Here is a 25,311-nt window from a genome sequence, read left to right on the forward strand (position 1 = left end):
CTACAAATAGAAATAGAAAGACTGTGGCAAAAGCAAGCAAAGGTAGTACCAATAGTAATAGGCTCCTTAGGTGCAATCCCAAAACAACTGGAGCACCACTTGAACACCGTTGGCATTGACAAATTCGCTATTAGTCAATTGCAAAAGGCGGCCTTATTAGGAACTGCTTCCATCCTGCGACGATATCTGTAATACCATCAAACATCCACATCTGCCTATCCCAGGTCCTGGGTAAGGACTCGAAAGGTAGACAAAATGCCAAATCCAGTCTGAACATCTGGCTGACTGTGCGTTGATCCATAATAATAATAATAAAGTTGGAAAGGATTTTGGAGGTCATGTAGTCCAACCCCCTGCTCAGGCAGGAAACCCTATACCATTTCAGACAAATGACTGTCCAGTCTCTTCTTAAAAACCTCCAGTGTTGGAGCATTCACTGCTTCTGGAGGCAGATTGTTCCACTGGTTAATTGTTCTAACTGTCAGGAAGTTTCTCTTTAGTTCTAGATTGCTTCTCTCCTTGATTAGTTTCCACCTGTTGCTTCTTGTCCTGCCTTCAGGCACCTTGGAGAATAGCTTGACTCCCTCTTCTTTGTGGCAGCCCCTGAGATATTGGAACACTTCTATCATGTCCCCCCTCATCTTTCTCTTCATTAAACTAAACATTCCCAATTCCAGCAACTATTCCTTACATGCTTTAGTCTCCAGTCCCCTAATCATCTTTGTTGCTCTTCTCTGTACTCTTTCTAGAGTCTCAACATCTTTTTTACATCGCAGTGACCAAAACTGGATGCAATATTCCAAGTGTGGCCTTACCAAGGCATTGTAAAGTGGTATTAACACTTCACATGATCTTGATTCTATCCCTCTGTTAATGCAGCCTAGCACTGTGTTGTCCTTTTTGGCAGCTGCAGCACACTGCTGGCTCATATTTAAGTGATTGTCCACTAGGACTCTGAGGTCCCTCTCAAAGTTACTACTATTGAGCAAGGTACCCCCTATACTATACCTGTGCATTTGGTTTTTCTTGCCTAAATGTAGAACCTTGCTTTTTTCACCATTGAATTTCATTTTGTTAGATAGTGCTCAGTGTTCAACTCTGTCCAGATCCTTCTGTATTTTAAGCCTGTCTTCTGGAATGTTGGCTATTCCTGCCAGCTTGGTGTCATCTGCAAATTTGATTAGTTCCCCATCTATCCCCTTGTCCAAATTGTTGATATAGATGTTGAAGAGCACTGGGCCCAGAACAGAGCCCTGGGGCACCCCACTACACACTTCCCTCCATGTAGATGTGGTTCCATTGAGGACCACACGCTGAGTACGGCCAGTCAGCCAGCTACGGATCCATCTGGTGGTGGTGCTTTCTACCCCACATTTTTTTATCTTATCAAGTAGTAGGTTGTGATCTACTTTATCAAATGCCTTACTGAAGTCCAAGTAAATTATATCCACAGCATTCCTCTGATCCACTAATTTTGTCAGTTGGTCAAAGAATGCAATAAGATTTGTCTGGCATGATCTATTTTTGACAAACCCATGTTGGCTTTTAGTAATGACTTTGTTTGCCTCTAGGTGTTCGTTGATTCGTTGTATGATTATCTTTTCCAGGATCTTCCCAGGTATTGAGGTCAGGCTGATAGGTCTGTAATTTCCTGGGTCCATTTGTTTTCCTTTTTTGTAGATGGGAACTACATCAGCTCTTTTCCAGTCCTCTGGTAGTTCCCCTGTACTCCAGGATCTTTGACAAATATGGTTCAGTGATTCTGAGATCACATCTGCCAGTTCCTTGAGAACCTTGGGGTGTATGTAATCCATCTGGTCCTGGCGATTTGAACTCGTCTAGGCTGGACAGGTGCTTACTTACCATTTTCTTGCCTATCTTAATTTGTGTTTCTATTCTGTTTTTTATGGCACTATTTTTGATAGGTTGGTCTGTTTTTTCCCTTTGTGTAAAGGCAGATGCAAAAACGAGTTAAATAGTTCTGCTTTCTCCCTGTTGCTTGTCATCTTCTTGCCACTTTCACCCATCAATGGACCAATCATTGTCTTCACTTTTTTCTTGTTTTTTACATGTCGAAAGAAGCTTTTTTGTTATTTTTGACTTTGGTCACAAGCTTTAGTTCATTTTGAGCCTTGGCTTTCCTCACTTCATCTTTGGAGGCTCGGACTATTTGCTGATATTCTGACTTATGTGCCCCTCTTTCCACTTTCTATACTTGTCCATTTTATCTTTCAATTTGTCAGAGAGTTCTTTATGCAGCCATGCTGGTTTCTTTTGAGAGCTGTTATTTTTCCTCTTTGTTGGTATTGTGCTAGACTGGGCTTTTATTATCTCATTTTTCAAAATTTTCTAACCATCCTGTTCAGATAGCCACTAACTTGTGAAGCATCATAGAGATGACTGAGAATGGGAATAAACCTTGTAAAATGCTGTATAAGTGCTCACAATCATTATTATCATCTCATTTTTCTCTATAGACCATGGGGCTTAATAGTCATGAATAACTAAAGTTATATTCCAAACGTTGTTACTGAAGCAAAAAGCAAGTTTATTGAACTAGATTTGTGATAGAACTGAAGCCCACTCATGGCTTTTCTGCAAAATCGGATAGAAGATACGGTATATATTTAATGAAATGACAGTGGAGCTATCTCCATGTCTATATCAAATTTTACTCATTTCTCCACTGCAAATTTTTTTCAGGTACAACTTTACTGCCCTCTTCTCATCAAAATCAATTTTAAGATTAGTGGAGGAATTCACAAAATGGAATCTTACCTTGATCTTCTGAAGAAACAGGAGACCTACAAGAAAAGAAAGAACAAGGAGCTTCATTCTTTGGTTTCTTTAGTTTTTTTTTAAAAAAAGGCTTTAGTGCTCTTGTTGGAATTTCTGTAGAAGTATCTGCAAGGTGAAATGGGGTGGGATGGCAAGCTGTAAAAATGTAGGACACAAATCACATAAGCTGCCACCTTAAACCTCTTAAATCAGGACATTTAGGTCCTAGAGAGACACTTTTCAACATTGCTCATTTTATCCTAACAAACATATCTTGTTAGCAGCATTAGCAAAACCTTGGCCCATTCTTCATTTTGAACTAATAATAAAACTTGCAAATGAAGATCAGAAGTAGTATAACATCCTGCTGGCTACTTTGCCCTCAGTGTATTCAAGCATGCACGCACACATGCACACACACACACACACACACACACAAACACACGTTGTTAGATATAGGCCTTAAAAAGCAAATATAAAGATCCTATACTTAAGCAGTTTGAGCAATATTATCATTTCAAAGTTAGCTCAAAATTAAACCCATGTACTTTACATTAACAATAGCAAATGTAGACAGAATAAAAGAAGGTGAGTAATAAATAGTTGGAACTGGATGGGGTATTGTTATAGCCTCAGAGTCCCCTTGCAAAGCTGTCCTACAGTCTTTGTCTCCCCTTTTTTCAGCAGTTTTGAACATAAAATTAAAAAAAACTAGTCGCCACCAGTTCTCTCTTCCCCATTCTAAGGTTCCTTCAGTCCCACCGTGGAATACAAAAGTCTCTCTCTTGAGCCTGCTCAAGATAAAACAGGAAAATAACAAAATAATTGATTTTGTAGCTTAGGCCAAAGGTTAATACAATCTAGCATTTTAGCAGTAAGCAAGAGTATGGATTAGATCAGGGGCACAGTCAAGAAGAAAATCTATAGTTCAGAGGCAAAGTTCATGTCTTGATGGCAGGAAATATGAGCCTTAATCCCTGACAACTTCAGCTAAAACAATTCAAGGGAACAGATGATTAAAATCTACTGCTGCCCTACAGATGAGTCTTGATAGTCAAATAATTCAATCTTGTACCAAGCATTTCTAGTGTACAGGTAGTCCTTGACTTATGACCAAAATTGAGCCCAACATTTCTGTTGCTAAGTGAGACAGTCAAGTGAGTTTTGCCCCATTTTACGATCTTTCTTGTCATAGCTGTTAAGTGAAGCACTGTAGCTGTTAAATCAGTAACATGGCTGTTAAGTGAATCTGGCTTCCCCATTGACTTTGCTCATCAGATGATTGCAAAAGGTAATCACATGATCCCAGGACACTGCAATCATCATAAATGTCCAAAGTTTGTTGTCAAGTGCCCAAATTTTGGGCATGGTGATGCTGAAATGATTGTAAATGTGAAAAATGGTCTTACGTCACTTTTTTCAGTGCTGTCGTAATTTCGAACAATCTCTAAATGAATGGTTATAATTCAAACAACTACCTTCCTGGCACTGATGGATGAGGGTTTAATCCAGGGACCCCCAACTTTTTGGGCAGGAGGGACCGGTTCTGTGGAGAATGTTTTTCTGTGGACCGGAAGGAGTATGGTTTTGTGTGCTGCCTGCATCCTGTGGATTGGGCTTTGCTTGTTTGCGTGGTCCAGTTGCTGACATGCCACGAACTGGTGCTGGTCCACAGACTGGGGATTGAGGAACCCTGGTTTAATCCAACCTGTTAAATTAAATAATCCCTACCCATTCAAAAAATAATTAGATGTGCGAAGGGAAAGAACTGATGTTAAAGTAGCTTCTGTCCCTCATAAACCATATGTCATGCCTCCATCAGAGCCTGAATCTGCGCAGGAAAATGAGCTGAAATGGGACCCTATGGAGGTTGAGGGAGAGGGGTCTGTGGTTTCAGAGTAATATGGGGAAGAGCAAGCTGAGGCAGGCCAGGGCTTTTCAGGATTGGGACAGGATGAACAGGAGAGACAGAGTTACGGTGATGAGCAAGTGCCACCCCCACCTGATCCTAGAGCACGGAGAATGGAGAGAAGGAGGGAACAACACAGGCAGGCTCAATTACTCAGGAGGAGAGTGTCCTACCCCTCTCCACAAGGCACACCTGGAGACTGAGATTTAAGGAGATGCTGTGGGGAGAGGCATTTGTTGGGAACAAACACTGATTCCTTGGAGTTTTGTGTGTGTTGTTGCTGATCTCTTGTTCTGTGACTTCTGCTTGGAAACCCGGATACTCTGATCATTGGACTGGCTGACAACATTGCTTGGATATTCAAAGATCTCAGACTGTATTTTGTCTTTCCTTTTGAAACTGCTCAGGCAAGTCTGTATTCACACAGACTCCTTAGGTTTATGATGTATGTGTCATTCCTTGTTATCTCTGTGGCCTTGAGTAAATTCCTCTCCTAATCAGATTGTATGTGAAACTACTTGCAGCCAGAGGTGGCTGAAGGTGTGCATGTCTTCCTTTGTTTGGAGGCTTGCCAGAAACGTGGGAGCATTTGGGGAAATTTGGAACAATTAAAGGGCGGTTTGAATTGCCAGCTGACTGCATTGCCTCTGTGCTGTGCCCTGAGTCATCACACCATATTTGTCAACTCTTCACTTGTACCCTTTTTACTTTTGAACTGTCTGGGGGAACCAAATGAAGGGAAAAGCATGTTTTGAGTTATTAATTTTGCCTACGTGCTTATGAGAAAGAGCTCTCTATGATTTTTCCAAAATTTAGTCCTACTGCTATCCCTTTTAGCCATGCAGCAGCATAAAAGATAGCCAAGCCTGGGTACTTGCAATTACTGAAATTCAGAAAGATACAGCATAGTTATCCACTTTATAATTACAAGTAAACATCTTTTGGGTGGCATCTTTTAAAATATGCCTCAGTAGAATTGTTATCACAGCAAGATGGTTAGAGGCAATTAGCCTTGCATATGAAAAAACCTGAAGCAGCAACTGAGAGAAAAAATGACTATGATCATTTTGACTGAGAAAACTGTAACTTTTGTACCCTATCTGCCCAGACCATGGAGTAGACACAGGTCTGTATGTTTGTGAGGGAGAAAGGCAATAACAGTTCAAGCCAACTTTAAACATGCAGGATTTCCAGAATGGGAACCCTAGACTCACTCACATGAGATGGACAAACATATAAATTGAATAAAATAAATATAGCCTATAACTGAACATTTCCACTGAAAAATGAAGAAACCCAATTCTGAAGGGAAGCAAACAGGAGGCTAATAGCCAGTATGATCTAGTGGTTAAGTCACCAGGCAAGAAAATGGGAGACTGTGAGTTCAAGTCCCACATTAGCCCTGAAAGCCAGGTGGGTGACTTTGGGCAAGTGAACCCACCTCACAGGGTTGTTGTTGTGTAGCAAATAGGAGGAGGGACATGTGTTGAATATGTTTGCCACTTTGACTTATTTATAAAAATAACCCAATCCCGTGGTTTGTACAACACACTGAATTACAAACTAAACAACCTAGATGGTAACCCACTAACCCATAATTCTAATCAAGTTTAATGTTAATCAAAATTAGCATTTGTGCATATCCTTCTGCTGGTACCCATCCATCTGTTTATGAACACAGCAAGGCAATATTTCTCACTTGTGGACTTTCACCCTGCAATACAAGATTGCAGGATTACTTGCTGCACTAGCTGAAGGCTGCATCTTCTGTGGAACTGTGGCATGATATATCTTCCACTGTACACTGACATATCCCTACAAAATGAGAGCATCTTCCCTTGGTCATGCAAAACTTACACTAACCAGAAAGCAATCCTTTTAAAGCCAGATGCATCTACTCATTTAGCTACAGTTCATGGTAACTCACAGAGCCAGATCCTATGTTTAGCACCTGAAGCCCCAACCTGAAACTCTATTATGCTCCAAAGCAGCTAATTCTAAAAAAAACTGGTTGTTCTAAAAACCCAATGACTGGTTTGCAAAATTTCCAATTTGAATCTGCTCCAGTTTGACGGAAAAGGAATCTATTTGAATGGAAGGAATCAAGAGAAGGGATTTGCAATGCAGAGCTGGGTTTATGGAATTTCAAGATTCATGACAATTCAATGATCCTCCTTCAGGCACATTTTAAGAAAAATTCCAGCAATCCAGTGCATTATTCATAAAGACAAATCCTCTAGAGAACCATCAAGCCATCCTAAAGCTGCTATTTTTACCAGCAACCCAGAAACTAGAGCCTCTGCAACCCGAAGCATTTTCACGCACAGCTTTTAAGAATATAAAAGTGCCAAACAACAAAATACCTTCACTGACCCTGTCTGGTATTTGACTGTCCTCTTCTTTACAGAGCAAATTGTACATTTCTGCAAATCTGCTACTTTGTTTGGAGAAAATATGGTTAACTAAATAAGGAATTCCTGTACCTAAATATTTTAATTCTTTCTTTATTCTTTAATTCTTTGTCTTTAATTTTAGAAATTTATTTTTTCCCTTAGTTCTAAAATTGTTCTTCTAAGTGATTTCTTTTTCTAGGTATAATGCAGACAATGTTTAAAGAGAAACTTGGAAGGGTGCTAATATGCAGTTTTATGTATGCACACAATTATTGTATCCCATTTATATCTCTGCTTCAGACAGGCATTCAGTGTGGGTTATTTTGCAGATGACACAACACCCACACAGAGGACCGATGATTAACCTCCAGATTGGGTGAAATCTATTACTTAAATAGTAAATTAGCATTTTCTTAAAAAATGAACACTAGCAAGTTTGTGATCAACCTTAGAAGCCTTTATTTTCCATAGTTCCTATGTACAACAAATTTAAACTTCTTTAGTATGATTTCTCTCCTTACTTTCTTAAATCTTCCTTTTGTTTGATTACACTTATACTGATTTTGTTAGTAAATATAATAATATATTCAATATACAATAATTTGTTATGTTGTTTTTATTTCTACACCTACTACCTGTACTTATTTTGTAACTCTATTTCTTAAAGTGATGTATAAGATGATCAGGCTGAGTCCGAGGATGGGGTCAAATGCATCATCAGTCTGGAGTCCCTATGCCACTGAACGAAACCTAAGTCCAGCCCCCTTGAAGTCTGTTGAATCTTATCTGATGACAATTTGTCTTGATCATTAGTAGATCACATTCTTGTCTATAAATTGCATGGAATAAACTTGCAGTGCTTTTGAACTCTATTCTTGTTCCTGATTTCTTGTGCCTGACAGGTACTGTATACACTTATTTCTATATACCTCCATATTCCAGATTTCTTTTCTTTCCTTTTTTATATATAACTTAATTAGAATTATTTGAATGGTATTATAAAAGTTGTCATTGCTGCCTCTGGCTTCCATAGATGATTTGAATGAGGGTGCTATTTTTCTTTATTCCAGACTATGTTGGGTCTCTAGAATCTGTTGGGCATGGTAACCACCATGAAACCATGTCCCCAACTCCCAAACCTTTTAGTCAATAGTATTAAATAGGTCTAAGACAACTAGTATATCTTATTACTTCCAAAAACTGGGAACTGATGACACACCTATCTCTAATGTTATTCCTATGAACCCTGGTGATGCAGTGGTTAGAATGCAGTATTGCAGGCTAACTCTTCTCACAGTCTGGAGTTTGATCTGGATGGGCTTGAGATTGACTCAGCTTTCCATCCCTCCAAGGTCAGTAAAATGAGGACCCAGATTGTTGGGGAAAATATGTTGACATTGTAAACCACTCAGAGAGTGCTGTAAAGCACTAGGGAGCAGTATATAACTCTAAGTTGCTATTGCTATTGCTATGGATTTGATCATGAGTTGCTCACAATGTCCTCCATCTTCAAATTATATCATGTGTTCTAAGGATTAAAAAAAACAGTGTGACATGTAAATCCCCTGTGTGAGTCAGGACTATGATCACTTGGGGCACATCAATAGATATCATGGAATACGTGAACCCAGACCATAGAACCAAAATTTAGTGATTGAAACCCCCTAGCACCAGGAACTAGAGAAAATCTGCTACCAGACCTGTGATGTGATCAAGATGCTGTGGAATGAATTCTGTTGAGCAATAGTACATTTATTTATATATTTACCTAATACATTTACATGCCATCCATCTCTAAAGTTATTCCTAGGTTGTCCTATTGTTCATAACTGGTCACGGGGGGAGGAGAGGGGACGCATTTGGAAACTGCAAAAGTGTCATATAGAATCTCTTCCCTGCCCTAGACTTTTGGCTGCTGAAAGATCTAAAATCCAGAAGGACAAATTTGGACAAAAAATGGTAATTTTCCCCACAAGCTACAGTAACAAAGGTGGGAAACATCTCATTGCCTCCACCACTGATACCACCAGCATGCCTCACATTGTCTCTTATACCACTGCCAATGGTTTTACTCCTTTCAAGCCTAATTTCTTCTTAACCCTACCTTGAATATTCCATTATTTCTCTGATTCAGCAAACCTTCCACAAATCTTCACTCCACCGCTCACAATCTCCCCTCTTTCAATCTACAATATTGCCTTTCTATCTTTTCTACTCTTCAAACACTAGCCAGACTCATTTCATACTCCTGAAGTAGTGAATCTTTACAGAAGGTCAAAACTTCCACCAAGTCCTACGATAAACCTATCAGTGGAGTACCACATCTAAAAAAAATAGTAATGTATAATTTAAGGTATTGTGCTAACCCACATATATAATTAAATCCATTTAATTATATACACAGAACATGGTTTCAGTACCAAACCCAACAAACCCAGAACATGGGTTCAGTACCCAGAGAAAATATGTTTTACAATCAATAGTAATGTGTAGCCTTCCCATACTATTGATCATGCTTAGCAGCATTTGCTCTCCCCCCCCACATCAAAGTCTACAGTCTACCTGTCTCCAACTTACTATAGCAATAGCACTTAGACTTATAAACTGCTTCACAGTGCTTTACAGCCCTCTCTAAGCAGTTTACAGAATCAGCATATTGACCCCAACAATCTGGGTCCTCATTTTACCGATCTCGGAAGGATGAAAGGATAAGTCAACCTTGAGCTAGTGAGAATTGAATTGCTTGCAGTTGGCAGAATTAGCCTGCTATACTGCATTCTAATCATTGTGCCACCACTATCCTGAAAAATCTGCTTTTCTGACAGATGGGAGCAAAATGTACGTTTTAAGTTTTTATTTCCCATAATGTGGTTATTATTTTCCTGTTTTACTGCCTGGACCATCAGGGCTTTCAACCCTCTTATAAATTGCCTTAAATCATTAGTTAATTGAGTCACCCAATAAATTAAATAAAACCAAACATCTGGGATGCCACATGTTGTTGTATCCATGCATGGCTTTGGCCCATAGTTAGATAATTGGGTTTATGACTTGTTTTTCTTTCAAAGAATGACACTTATGGTGTAATGGGCTGTCACATAGTAACAATGCAAATTGTCTCCATTTTCATCAATTCCATTTTTTCCACAGAAGTTCAGTTTAGTTTTGGCTTCAGGCTTGAGAGGGTAAATTGCATTGTGGAAGACTGGCAAGGAGTTAGTGTTGTGGCCTCTTATTCCCTTTGCAAACAAAACAAATACCTGTGCAGAAAGGTTTAAAGAGTTACTTACCAGAGTTTGCAGATTGCACAATTTTTATTGTTAGTCCCTCTTGTTTGCTTCTTATCTGTATTCTCCTTGTAAACCATTAAGATAAAGAAGCCAACACTAGTTCACTAATCTAACATCTGCCAAGGGGAGGAGGAACTATGGATGCATAAGAGTAATGTTCTCATAAATAAAAGGTCACTTTCCAGGGCATTGATCTGATATGTTATCAGGTGCTGTTCTACTAGAGACTCTATCTTCCCTAAAAATATTCTTAGCAGAGATTCCACTGTCTGCAGTTATGATACAGTCTCTGATAAGATGTACTACCAAGCCATCTCCAGTTGTTTATATTCCCTTTCTCTTTAGCAAAGGATAAAATGGTGACAAAAATTCTCAAACAAGTTTGAACCTTAAGCAGCTTTCCATACGTCCATCTGCTGCCACGCTTTGGGTTCCTGGCACGCAGAAGGGACAGGGAGTAGTAGATCTTTATCTTTTAATTCTCTTAATATTTATTCCATAAAATCCTCAGTGATATTTCACACAGCCTTCAAATCCAATTCTGTTAGCACCCAACTGCAATTTTGCCCAGATATCATTGAAAAATAAAGGGTTAATGGGTGAACGCTCTTGCTGTGTGAATGAACTCAGTGGCTGAATCCTGACAGGCTTAATATTGAAAGGAGCAATTGGCCAATGAATACCCGGTGTCTGAGAACCTCTTCTAGTGCATTATGAGAATGTGATGTCTTCAGGGCATTGTGGGGGATCAAATAAAAAAAGTAAAAGCTCTCAGAGATACGACTGTGGGAAACATTTACAAGGGGGAGGCTGAGAGCAGACTTTAGACTTGTTGAGACCAAATAGCTGTCTCCAAATGTCTTAGTGTGAAACTGGATCATTTATTTACTTTACTAGAATGCCTAGATCAGACATGTCAAACCTGCGATGTTATGTGACATCATGTAACATATCAGGAGAGTTTTGCCATTGCCAGCAATGGGGTGGGCATAGTTTCTGCATGATGCATCCGGCCTGCGGGGCAGCAGTTTGACACCCCTGGCCTAGATCATACCTAAATTAACAAATCAAAAGCTATGAATACATTTCTCCATTTCTAGATGATATTCTGATATTGTTGGATTGAACAACGTAGGTGGACTCTAATCAGGAGCTGGATTTCTTTTTTCTCCCTAGTTCTGGGAAATTTGGAGATTGTAATACTGACCTATAATTTCCACAATAATTTGAGGAACTGAAAATGCAAATGACATCTATAAGATTCTAATTCCTTCTGGTTATGTCTCCCTCTGCAACATCTTTCAACAAGTTATATACCTTTCAACCATAAGAAGAAAAAATCCTGCATGGTCCCATATTTGGGGAAATATATTCCACGTCCTAAGATACATCTACACTTATTTTAATATTTCTGGTCTTTTAAAACATTTAATCTTTCTATATAAAGCTGGAAACAAGTTGTTGAAGTTATATACCGACGGTTATCCTTGACATTTGAGTGCCACCTAGAGGAATGCATATGACACTGTCCAGCAACAAAGGAGACACAGGTAGCTTTCACTGATACAAGTAAATAAGTTAAACACAAACTGTTTCTAGATTAGGAGAGTTGAAAAGAATATATTTACCCTAAACGAAGTTGCCATGAGCAATTGTCTCTTGGGAACGAATCATAGAAACTTTGCTTAATTCTATTTTTTATCAATGAGGGTAGAGGTAGTTTGCAGGTATGAAAATCGCCCCATGGTAATTTGCTTCCCATTTTTTTCTTTGCTTTTATCAATCATATTATCCCTGTCTGGGAGCTTACCTTTTTGTTTTCATGAACTTTCCATTCCATATTAATGGGAAACCAAACAACCGTTTTTCAACAATCGTGTCACTGAAATCTGGTATGACTTGAGTAAAATTCAGGCACCTGCAGATTGTCCTCCCTGTTCAGGCCAATTTAATTAAGAACCAAAAGGGATAAGATAACCAGCAAGGAACTACACTAAGCCTTCCCCTCTTTGATGACACCATATTTAGACATATTTATCACCATTCTTATAAATGCATATGTATACCTTTAGATTGGCATGTGCAAGTTTTACACAAATCTATTTCCTAAGTTCTTTGATTTAATGCTGATTTTCCTCTATTTAAATACAAAACTGTCCACTCTTTTAAAAAAGATGGCTTGATATAATTTTCAATTCAAATAGCCTTTTTGAAAAAGAAGTAGAGGAATGCAGTTAGCAAAAGCATTTCCTCCACCCTACCATTTGAATATATAGTTTTAATCTAAAGTTTTATGAAGAAATCAAATTCTATGGAGATCTCATTACCAGGTGTCTCTCTTCACTGCCCAAATGATGAAAACAAAAACATGATCATATTTTTACTTCCTGCAACAGGACTGTATTACCCATCATTTTCTTCATTTCAAGTGAAATTGAAAAGCATACACTGAGTGAAAGGAAAGGAAAATAATACAAAATGAGAACAGAGAGGAGAAAAGGGGAAATACCTGATATTTCCTGATCAAAAGAGATATCAGGGAGGCGGGGAGAAAATGGATTCTCTCTTTTTCTCTCTCTTTCATGCATTTGCAATTTGGGGGGAAAGTTCTAGGCACAAAACGACCTGCAGGCAAGAAAATTATTCACAGAAAACCTAGCCAGTTATCCAGCATCAATTTCTCAAAATGTCCTCACCTTGGTTCCAATCCTGCAAGGTATTTTCAACTTTCCCCATTTACTATTGCAAGAAAGCATAAACACTGGACTCTAGCCTTCCTTCCTCTTTTTCTTTTTTTCATTTTCTAAGAAATCTTTTGGATTTTTCCTGAAGCTAGAAGTATTCTAGAAAATCATAAATTGTGGGAGGTTTTTTTTTATTATTTTAAAGTGAGGAGGAAGGTTGAATTGGCACTCCCCAAGCTTATTGTACACTACAGTATTATGTTGTAAAAGGAGGAGACCATTGAATGGAATTATATTTGCTTTATTAATATAATTGTATCTCTTAAAACAACTAGTTCATGGATGACTGAAACTGCTGCATCTACAACAGTATCTGGACTTGTGAATTTACAGGAATTGGATGAATCATTCTGCAAGCACCAAGTCATCAGAGTTGGTCACAGGGAAAGGTCAGCTGTATGTTTAAGACAGTGGTTCTCAACCTTTTTAATGCCGTGACCCCCAACCGGCCGTAAGTTGAGGACTACTCAACTGGTGCAGCACCGTTTGCAGAATGGGACTTTTGGCGGGCTCAGCAGGGCAGAGACAGCCTGGACAATTCCTATTGGCTTTTGAAAGCCAATAGAATTAGACTCTATTCAAGAGAGTATATTCTATTGGCTTTCAAAAGCCAATAGAATAAAAGGGAGTAGCACAGCTAAGGAAAAGGGGAAAAAAATGGCAGACTGCGTTGTTTGGCGACCCCCGTGAAATGGTCGTTCGACCCCAAATGGGGTCCCGACCCACAGGTTGAAAACCACTGGTTTAAGAGATCAGATGTTATTGGATTCCTGAATGAATGAATGAATGAATGAATGAATGAATGAAAAATGATGATCATGATACTTCAATAAAATATGTAGAGTTACAGGTTCCTCAGACCTGCAATCTGTCATTTCAGCTATTACTGCCATCATGAAATGATTTTGACAACAGCTGAACACCAGTATTGACCTTAGAATTCATTCCCAAATTTAGCCATTCACTGCTGCTGTTGGATTGATGTGCTGTATTAGTAAAAGGCTTACAGCTCCATCATTGACAACTCCAGGAGAGGTTAGGACATGGAGCTAGTGGAGGACAGCTGCCAGCCAACACTGAGCCAAATACTGCTATACTATGGCTTAGCACAGTTATGAGCTCAAACACTATAATTTGCACATCATGGTTTGTGGCTCAGCATTATCTATGAACCCAGCCATTGAATTCTGCTCAGCAAATAACAGCTAACATAAACTACTCTTTAGAATATAGATTAGAGAGACAGACAGACATACAAACAAGAAAGAGCGAACTCAGCTAGTGCAGATATTATCGTGCTAGAATCGGATCAGTGAAGCTGTCTTACATTCTTCTATATAACCTAATCTTCAAATGCAAGACAGTTGAAACAGATATGGCAAAAGACACTGATTTTTAAAAAGGCAGAGAAGTTATCCAAATGCATTTTAAAGAGCAGTTTGTATTGCCTTTGATTAAGGAAGGAAGGCAGAACCAAGCTGAAAAATGAAGAGGACTCTTACTGCAGCAGGTGAACCTGGCTGGTCTCCTTCTGTTTCTCAGGTACTTCATAGTGGGGAGACATCTTCCCCAAACCGCTGTCACTCAACATGCGCTTTCGAATAGCAGGATTCCACCGATCGGACATTCTGGGAACAGAAACATTTGCAAATAGGAAACATGATTGCTTCCAAAAAGAACTTCTTTCCCAGTTTTTTTGTTTGTTTGTTTGATTGATTGATTGGTTCAATCAATGATTCCCAACATTTCTTACCCACTTCTACGCTATCCTCTTGTTTATTCATCTGCTTCTTGGAGTAATTTCATAAAGTTGTATACAAATTGCTGCACTAATGGGAGACTCAACAACTAACTTAGTGAGGGTTGAAAAAGATGAAAAGCACATATAGATAAGGGACTAATGGACTACAAGTAGTCCTTGACTTACAACAGTTCATTTAATGGCCATATGAACAGCAGCACTGCAAAAATTGACTTATGACCATTTTTCACACTTATGAAAAAGGTCACATGAGCAAAATTCAGAGGCTTGGCAACTGACTCATATTTAAGACGGTTGCACCGTCTACAACCTTCTGACAAGTAAAGTCAATGGGGAAACCAGATTCACTTAACAACCATGTTACTAACTAAACAACCAGATTCACTTAACAACTGTGTCAAGAAAGGTCTTAAATGGGGCAAAATTCATTTAATAAATGTCTCCTTGAGCAGCAGAAATTTTGGGCTCAATTGTGGTTGTAAGGCGAGGACTACCTGTACTGCTTTTTCAGAAACACATGGTAACTATTTAAGTATAAACATAAATGTACCTATAGAGTTAGTTCTGTAGATAAGAATCACATAACTGTATACTCTACTACAGGTTTCTACCACGGTTTACTTAATGCACATTTTACAGGATCTATGTGTAAGGGATTTTGTGTTTATTTTCCTTTATTTTATTATTATTATTATTTTGTGACTTCCTCTTGGACCTGGTATGCTGTTTTCTACCTTGTGGCATAAATATTTTGAAACAATTGCGCCTATAACAGAGGTCCCCAACCTTTTGAGCACCAGGGATCAGTTCCGTGGAGAGAGGTTTTTCTGTGGACCGGAGGGGGCATGGTTTCGTGTACTGCCTGCATCCCACAGATGGGGCTTTGCTTGTTTGCGCGGACCAGTTTCTGACATGCTGCGGCCTGGTGCCAGTCCACGGACTGGGGGTTGGGGACTCCTGGCCTATAAATAGCTAATACCCTCTCGGATACACTTACTAAGTGTGACAAAGGGGAAAAAATATTGTTTTCACATGTTTTCCTTGCAGTTTTATTTTCACTTTCGAAAGGCCCTCTAATGCAGGCTTCAAAAGGAATACTATTCTGAAGTTTATGCAGGTGAAATAAACTATTTTCTATCAATTTTCTATGCTACAATTTTCTCTCCAAGCTGCTTTCAATGCTGTAGTTATACAGTTCCATGCTGATAGTTCTCAAGCTACAACTACTCATTCAGCAACCATTCCAGGTTACAATGGTGCTGAACAAGGGGCATGTGTGATCCTTGGAGTTCCAGCTATTGCAGTGCCCTCCCAAGTCCTATCATCATGACTTCTGACATTTCCCGTTGGTTCCCACAAAGTCGATGGGGAAGCTGGCAGGAAGTCATAAGTCACTCATGCTCCTGTCATTCTTTCATCTATTCATCTGCACTCCCTAGTTTCTACCAACGACACCTGCATAGCCACTCCTGCTCAGTAACACCTGCTTGCAGCATCCGCACACCCACTTACAGCAACTACGCACCTGCCCATGCTCAGTAATGCCTGCCTATCCCATTCTTGTATCCTCAGGTGGCACTTACACACTCACCTATGCTCTGTAAAATCTGCCTGCAAAACCAACAGACCCTCCTATGGCACCAAGACCCTAGCATCTGTCCATAAAACCCACACACTATCATGCCACTTGAGCAACTCCAGTGCTTGCCTGTGGCACTTATGCATGCATCCCTCATGACACCCATCTACCTGCAAGTAGCTCTCACCCAAAGCTCTCACCAATTAATCTAGTTGCCTGGGACTCACACCTCTTCCCACTTAACAATCCATGCAGTTCTGGGATTACAACAGCAACTGGCCTTCCAGGGTCTGTTTAGATAGCAAGATAGGCAGCATATACATTTAATACATAAATAAACCTGGAACTGCCGGGATCACCATCACTAAGCAATGAGATCACGGGCATCACACTTTATGACCGCATCATTTAGTGATAGAAATTCCAATTGTTGTCATAATTCAGGGACTACCTATTAAGACTTCTTGTGGGTCTAAAATAGTAGCACTTCAAAAGCTAACAAATTGTAACGCTTAATATCCCTCATCATTGGCCATATTTGGGGCACTGAGAATTGAAGTCCAGCAATATCAGAAGCACAATTAAAAACTGTATACAGAAGGGAAAGGAACAGATTAAGATGTCACCCTCCCACTGCACACTGCAATGATAACAGACATTGAAGGTATAAATATAGATATGACGTAGGCAATGTAGTGACTTTCAGCTGCTTTGTGCCATTCATCATAGCCAATGATAATTTGAAGTTACAGCTCAAAGCACCTGAAAAACAGAAGGATCAAATTGGGCAAAAGTTCTTTAGAAAAAGAATATGTAGGAACAGAAACTTCCATGTGATACCCATCTTTAAGGATATAGAAAATTGTGTATGAAAATAAAAGAAGAGAATTTTAAAAAATTAAGAAACACAAGAGTCAGCCTTACCCAGAAGCCTGCTCTACCACCAGATCAGGCATTCCTGGAGGTGTTCCAGCTGGTTGAGATGCCCCCAATTCTGGATCCAGGATAAAAATCTCATCCTGTGATATTTCTGTCACAAAGTGCAAATGTTCCTGCAACAGTGATATTAAAATAAAAATCTATTGTTTATTGCAATCAACAGCACAATTTTATTCAGCAATATATATTTAGGAACTTAATATAATTTCTAAATCCATCTTTCTCAAGATGGATGAAGCTCAAATGTTATGACAGCAACCCCCAGAATGCACCAGATATACTGGCTAATTATTCTGAAAGCTGTAGTCCCAACACACTTGAGGGCATTTCTGGAGCAAGGAACTGTGGGTCAATGCATGGAGAATGATCAAAATCCTACTCATGGCAACCCCTTGCTTACAGCCAGCCAACCATTCATGCCCCAAATATCATGTATTTCTGAGAACAGCTGTATTTTTTTTCAGCACTGTGAGTTTGACAATCATTTTCATCTGACAACCACAAGCAGGATGTTTATATAGGAAGATCCTTGGTAAATGGGTTACCTCCAGTGATTAGGAGATCATCAAAGGAAATCCATCTGCTCAATGGCTAAGATAAATCTTGATTTCTCAGATTCATTTCCTGTTCTCGAAAATGCAATACTAACTTACTAAAGATATAGATTCATTCATGCAAATTCCACTGAATGCAGTAGGAATTACTTCCCAATAAGCATGCCTAGAATTGTACCATGTAATTTTTTTTGAATTGCAGCAGGTAGAAATAGCTGACCAGGTAAAAATAGCTGAGCTGTTCTGATATAACTTTTCTTAAATTGCCTCAAAGGACTAGCACAATTTTGCTTTACAGCTGAACAGAAACTAAATGAATTAAATACAAATCAATAAAAGCAAATCCAATCCGAGTGACTTCCATATTTGTAAAACTTCCAGAGTGTCCAACCGACACATAAAATGGTATGTTTTTGACAAATGCTGTCACTTTAATTTGATGTGTTTTTAAGCTTTGTGAATATTTTCTTTAGGCCCAACATTATCATAATTTCCAGAGTCACCTTATCTCACAAACAGAGGATTAGGATTTTTGTGGAACTGTAGACACCAAGATAAACTCTAAGATTTTCTTTTTAATGTAGCTATCCCAAGTTCATGAAGATAAGGAAAAAAAGAAAAAGAAGAATCTATGCTATTAAACATCAAACTGATTTAAGCAAAAAGAGCAAAGCTCATTCTTCTTGGTTTAAATCTTCTTTGACCTTGGGTGCCTTGGGCCAATTTTTCACAAGGTGTTTAATTTACATGGCAAAACATGCTCTAAATTAAAATCACAGTAAGGACAATGCTTTGGAATTTCTCAAATTTTATATGTGTGCTGTTAATATTAATAATTAATGTAATAATTGTTTTAAATATTTAATGTTTAAATATTGACTAATATTAATCACATTGTGGTGTTAATATGTTTGGTTTAATTTTCAGATATTAGACTTGTAAATCAATGCTATCATTTTAATTTATCATTAAAGCAAAATAATGATGGGAAATACACCTGAAGCATCTGTTGCATTTCTACCTGGTTACATGAAACAGTCTTACATGCTACAAGTATGCACCATGGCATATAGGAATGACCTTGAGAGATGAAGGAAGAGAATCTACTAATCAATGTGGAGGATCATAGCTGCATAATGAACAGGGGAAGAAACTCAGAGAAACGAAGAAGATAGAATCATAGGGCTGGATGGGACCTCAAAGGTCTTCTAGTCCAATCCCCTGCTCATGCCATCCTAGTCAAATGGTTGTCCAGTCTATCCTCCCTAACTGGGAAGAGCTGAAATTTTGTGTGGAATGCGGGACCTCTAAGCACTTATTTTTCTTTTTCTAACTGAAAAAAAAGCCTATTTTATTTTATTTTTATTTACTTGACAATTTTAGGGGCCCTTGAAAATCTCTGGAGAGAAGAATTAGAGACAAGTATATAATAGGAGGAGAGTCACATTTGACAAGTCCCATATTTTCTTATTATAGCAGTGAACCCAATTCTGTGCAATAAAAAAAAGAAGTTAATAGGAAAGCAACATCGTCTCTGTACCTGAGATCTGTCGATGCGGTAAAAGCGGTCAGCAGAGGTTGCTGCAAAAATGAGGAAGGAATTATGTGAAAAACTGTGTTTGATCCATCAGAAAGGGAAAAATATCCAAACTACACAGCTAAGCAATACCTCAATTGGGATCAATGAAACTGAGACAAAAGAGCATGAAACTTTTCTGTTCTTCAGACCTCTCCATTAAGCACGATGGCACAAAAGGAAGGGAATGGGAAGAAATTAGAAATACATTCCAAAATTAAGTCAGATGTTAACAGCCATGAGGTTTTCTGCTCAGACTAAGTCTAAACATAAATGAATTTGGTAGTGGTTGGCATTATGAGATGGCTAGCTTCATGCAAGTAATTGGAAGTGTAACTGTATCAAAGAATACAGAGATGGCCTTGGAGAAAGTATTCAACAGGCATTAAGTCAACACCAGCTTAGCCCTGGAAAGAGGAGACAATGAGAAAGAAACTCAAGATTGCCCTACCTTGATTCTCTTTGGTATAAGAAGCAGGGCGGCAGAAAAAATCTCTGACAGGATTTCAAAATTCTTTTATTATGCTCTGCAACAACACAGCAGAGTTCCAGTGCTCTTTGTTTGTTTCTTGACTTTGCCTCCCACAAAGGGCTGACAAATTGAAAAGATTTGGCTTTTTGTAAGCCTGCCTGGCAAGGAATTCCCTTCCCAGTTGGCTGCTTCCAGGGCTCCTGACTTTCTGTTCTTAGGTTCTTAGTTTGTACTTCCCAAAGCTAAATTCCTTTCTCCAGCTCTTCAACAATACTTTTGCATTGGTTTCATCTCAGCTAAACAAATTTTGATGATCACTAGATGGGAACCAAGACATTTAAAAACCAAAAGATGGCTCCCATCTAGTGGTTGATAGATCAAATAGTCAGCCAGCTGACCCTTAGTTTTAGGGAATTTTAAAAAAAAGTTCAATTGGTTGACAATAATTGGGAAAAAAAGAAATATGCATACAGTTATCAGAGCTTTGTGCATGCCCATTTGATTTGCTGGATGGCATTGGGTAGGGCTGCAATCAATATCCTCAGAAAGTTGCATATTAAACCTATATGGACCACAATGCAACACAGATCTCATTTGGATGCATGAAATTTAAGGTAGCATATTTTTTCAGGTAAAAAAAAAGAAGAGAGCGCCTTCCAACAGCTCTAAAACAAGCTATCATCCCACAATACTGGATTGGTACCAAAAGGGAGGGGAGCAGAGAAAGAGAGATCAAAAGTTTATCTGAATGCTTGGAGGCTATATTGTATTATTTGATCTTGATGAAGGTATGGTCAATAAAAAGAGTTCTGCATTTATTTGAAGGAGTATTTCTGAATAAAACATTTCAAACTTGCTACATTTCCAAAGCTGAACAATGATCTTAAAAATAAACAACCACCACTCTAAATTTATTCTTGGAAACCACCATAAAAATGTTCATGTGGTCAGTCTCTATAGGTTAAAATTTTACCCATGCGACATATCGTGAAAAACACATACAGTTTAATACAGTCCAATGATGGTCATACTTTATGGAACCAAGAACTATAAGCTATAAACAATTATAAATTTGGATTCTATTTTGAAACTATCACCCATCACTCTCCTGAACCCATACTTGATAGGGCTGGGGTACAAGCATTAACTTTTATTTTTTAAAAAATCATTTTATTTATTTTATTTTTATTATTCAATGGATGCTTCTTCTGGCAGGGCAGTCAATCTACTGGGGTTGCTTCTAACTGGAGGATATTCAAACTACCTCTACAGCTATTGCTGTTCTGGAAGACTGACAGAACTGTCAGCAAAATAAGTACCAATGTCAAGACCCCATCTCCCAAAAGTCTGCCTAAGTGATTAGGAATAAAAAGCAAAACAATCCTGAATTGCAGTTATGATATATTCTTGTGCTATACTATGGCAACACTATTGTGACTCAAGATCTTTTTTTCCTTTATCCATCCTAAGACTAATTTTCCACCAAAATTATTTTTGACTAGACAAAGAGCCTTTATCCACCATCCTTCATTCCACTTTTGTTTTGGTCTATGTGTGAAGTGTTTTCTCTACTTTATGACCTTTATGACACACAAACACACATATACACAAAAAACAAACTGTAGGGTTCTTGGCTGACAGATGTACAGGTGGCTGACAGATCTCCTGGATTCAATATTCAAGATTGAAGAGAAAAAGAGATGTCCACTCTGTCTCACAAATGACCCAAATGCCGACAGAAGATTATTGCCCTCTAAATGGGCAGGGTGGATACATTTCTGTAAACCTAATGAGTCAATTGGAGTTGAGAAGATCATTACCCCTGGCCAAATCATTCCTTGAGATGTTCTTGATTGTCCACGTTGAATGTTTTGTTCTGGGAGAAAAAGGAGAAGGCCAATTCCAAACTGGAACAACTAAAGACTGCTCTAAGTTGCCTCATCAACTGATTACAGATGAGATTGAGATTATGTCATGAGAACAGGTCCCTCAGAAATGCTTATAAAAACATCTTTGTGTTGCAGGAAAGATTATATGAGGACGAACCCATTGTAGATACCTTCACCATATCAATCACACGTAGCCCCTGATTTTAAGCAAATAACAATATATAAAATCTTTAAGATTCTGTATCTATTTGAAACTCTTGTTTTTGAAACAATCTTCAACAAATGTGTGAGAGCAAATATTCCTGAATAAAACAAAAATTATTTCTGGGTAAGTATATAAAGAAATGTACAGTCTGCCATTTTCTTCTAAGGTTATGGGAGCCAACTTTGATTCTTACCATCTAGGAAGCACCATCTAGGGGATAGTTTCTGAACAGACAATACTCTTGGGAATGAACTTTCCTGGTCCTGGATGGGACAGAAAGAAAAGGCCATTTTCAATAGCAGTTTCATTAAAGCAACAGTGAACAGAACAATATCACAGCTCGTACTATAGCTTTAGTAAGGCAAAGCTCTTCCTAGATCTAGTTATTAACCTTTCCAAGAAAGATTGATAAGGACTCTTATCTGAAATTCTGGGGATCCATACAGTACTGAGCCAAGGGGAATAATAGCAATTTTCAACATTACTCAGGAAAGAACTTTTCTATCAGTTTATATATATTCAGTCAAGTATGACCAAAAATGATAGACAGGCATCCCTGAACTCACTCAGGGTGGCTTCTGATAACCAGCTGCCCTGTGCAATCACTGACTTATCCAAGTATTGATTTGATTTCCCATTTGATTCAAAGCTGCAAGGCAACTATACTCAGTTTTATCAAAGGGTGGAAATCTATCAAACACGCCATGCCATGATGGATGGCTGCTTGGTTACTTGGACAACCTATTGTGTTTGCCATATTACTGAGCAAATATCAGCAAGTCCTGCCTCACTTTTAGAAAAAAGTCTGTTTAAAGAGAAAAGATTGTGACTGATTCAACTATCAATTCACAAGAGAAAAATAGCATAAGAGCTATGAAATGTCATTTTATGGCCAATTAGTCCTTTAAAAAAATCACATTGCTTGTTTTCAATCATTCCATCACATATTCTCGGGGCAAAACAATATAAATGTTTAATTTTAATATCTGTCTTCTAGAAACTGCACTGAGATACTTATACAAAAGATAGAGCATTAGTCTATATGGCTATGGTTTGCAGTTCATTATAAATTTCAACTCATTTAATAGCAGCAAGTTGGATGTGCAGAAAGGACCATGGCCAGAAATATGGCACCGAATAGCAAATACCATATGGATTGTGATAAGACTCCATAAATGACTATGTCCCTGGCACAGCCTGGTATTCCTGATATACAGTAAACCCATATTTTTTTCTTCAGCCAATTTCAGAGCCAAATTATGACATGAGTTAGATGTTCCTCAACTTAAATTCTTTATCTCAAATTTCAAATAAGCACACTGATGCTCATTAGCTTGGTATGTTGGTCTTTAATAACTTCCCTTTTGTCTCAGTAGGGACACTAAGATTCCTTTTCTTAGCTTCTATCATTGAGCTTGATTTACATTATCCAATAACATTCCCTTTATTACACCTGATAGAATGTAAGTTATGCTTCAGATACCAATTACAGAGACTTAAAGATATGGTAGTTTCATAAACAAAAAAGTCTTTATGTTGCTTTGGTAGAAACTATTGCTATTGCAAAATTCTATATCCCTTTCTCAAATGGAATCTACCAAAGCTGTGGAATCATAGATGTGGAGGGCGACATATAGACAATCAGGTTTAACCCCTGATTGGTGCAGGAATCCAGATTAAAACATTAAAAGATGGCTGTCCAGCTATTGCTTGAAAATATACAGTGAAATAGAGGTCATATACATTTTGGTAATTAGTGTAACCAACAAGCATCTCTGCCTTAACATTAAACTGCTTTTTATACTCTAGAACAGGGGTGTCAAACTGGCAGCCATGGTCCAGATGCGTCACACGCAGGCCATGTCCACCCCAGATCTGCAAAGGCAAAAAAGTCACGATATGTCACAATATGTCACATGACGCAATCAAGTTTGACACCCGTGCTATATAGAATCAGCCTGCATCCTCCATTCTAGGATGAGAGAAAACAGGTGATCCTCCTTAAAAATGTGAAAATGCCATCACATCCCTTCTCAACTGTCTTCACTGAAAACTAAATATTTCTAATTCTTTCTGAGCCTCCTTGTCTTACTGAGTTTCCAGACATCTTAACACTCTCCTTCCCTGAGATTAACCTTAGCAAGACACTCAGTGGCAAAGAATTCCAGAGAAACATCCTTATCTTCAAAATCCAAACAAAACAATGAAGCACAAAAACAACTTTCATCCCAAATGAAATGTCAAAAGTGTGAATTGTATGCAAAAGGCTGAAGTGGCTATTGTAGATTAGCAAAGTCATTCATTATAGGAAGAGAGGCATGTTAGTCTATGACAACCCCAAAAAAAAAAAAAATCAGAAGTCTGGTAGTATCTTTTCCAGCTAATAAATTTGGTTAAAAGGCATAAACTTCTGTAAGCTGTAGATGTATAGTGTGACTTGACTGTTATAGGATTTCATTTAGGATGAGACAACAGATGGAGGTTACATGTGACATAACTTAGTGATTCACAAAGGGATGCTCAATAGGAATGTGCCAGTTTCTTTATATATGAAGCAATTTGGATGAACCAAGGTTGCCTAATCAAAATTGCATTGTAAATCAATATTCCTGAAGTTAGTATGCTTTAGATGTGTTGGTACTGGAGTGTGAATCATGAGACTTGTTGCCTAAGTGCATCTATAAAGGATCACACTGCACAAAGTTGTTATATAATTTTGATACATTTATTTTATAGACTAAAATACTCTAGTGAGAGGCTGAACTATTTCAGATATTATTGATCTTTTGGAATATAATGCTTTAAAAAGACTGAAGAAAGCTGACATTGACAACAGGAGCCCTTAGTCCACTGAATAAGTTCCACTAAAGTAAGGAAAAAAGACCTTTTTATAACAACTCAGGCACTCTCTTCTTTGTAGACTTTTTCAAATTCTCTTGCAGGAGTGAATATGTGTGTATTTGAAAATGCACAACAGAGCATGATATAGACAGAAAGTTCATGAAGTGATAATAAGAGAACAGCCCTTTAGGCCAAACCAGATAAAAATGCAACTCAGAGCATTAGTTGAGGTAATATTTAGCATGCCTGCTGTGCAGACAATGTTCAAAAATAATCATTTAAATTGTGAATGCAAACAAAAACTACTGTGGGGAATCTTAGGCATTGATCTGGAAATGTTATATAACAAACATTTGATATTTCTTTGCATTGTGCTTAGC

At 38.3% G+C, this 25,311-nt stretch overlaps 1 protein-coding gene across 8 annotated transcripts in view; it reads right to left on the reverse strand.

Annotated features, from left to right (window-relative positions):
* The window catches only part of DGKI (diacylglycerol kinase iota), a 260,970-nt gene that overhangs the window by 45,281 nt on the left and 190,378 nt on the right, over window positions 1-25,311 (reverse strand). For all 8 annotated transcript variants that reach the window (XM_039344770.1, XM_039344773.1, XM_039344772.1 and 5 more), the window contains 5 exons: window positions 22,284-22,353; window positions 19,489-19,529; window positions 17,380-17,507; window positions 14,617-14,742; window positions 2,779-2,804 (listed from right to left, as the gene is read on the reverse strand). In XM_039344770.1, the coding sequence (XP_039200704.1) occupies window positions 2,779-2,804; window positions 14,617-14,742; window positions 17,380-17,507; window positions 19,489-19,529; window positions 22,284-22,353 (391 nt within the window). The remainder of the gene's footprint in view (window positions 1-2,778; window positions 2,805-14,616; window positions 14,743-17,379; window positions 17,508-19,488; window positions 19,530-22,283; window positions 22,354-25,311) is intronic.

The sequence above is a fragment of the Crotalus tigris genome, unplaced genomic scaffold (assembly GCF_016545835.1).
Source record: "Crotalus tigris isolate CLP2741 ecotype Arizona unplaced genomic scaffold, ASM1654583v1 scf7180000017937.1871474, whole genome shotgun sequence".
Classification (NCBI taxonomy): domain Eukaryota; kingdom Metazoa; phylum Chordata; class Lepidosauria; order Squamata; family Viperidae; genus Crotalus; species Crotalus tigris.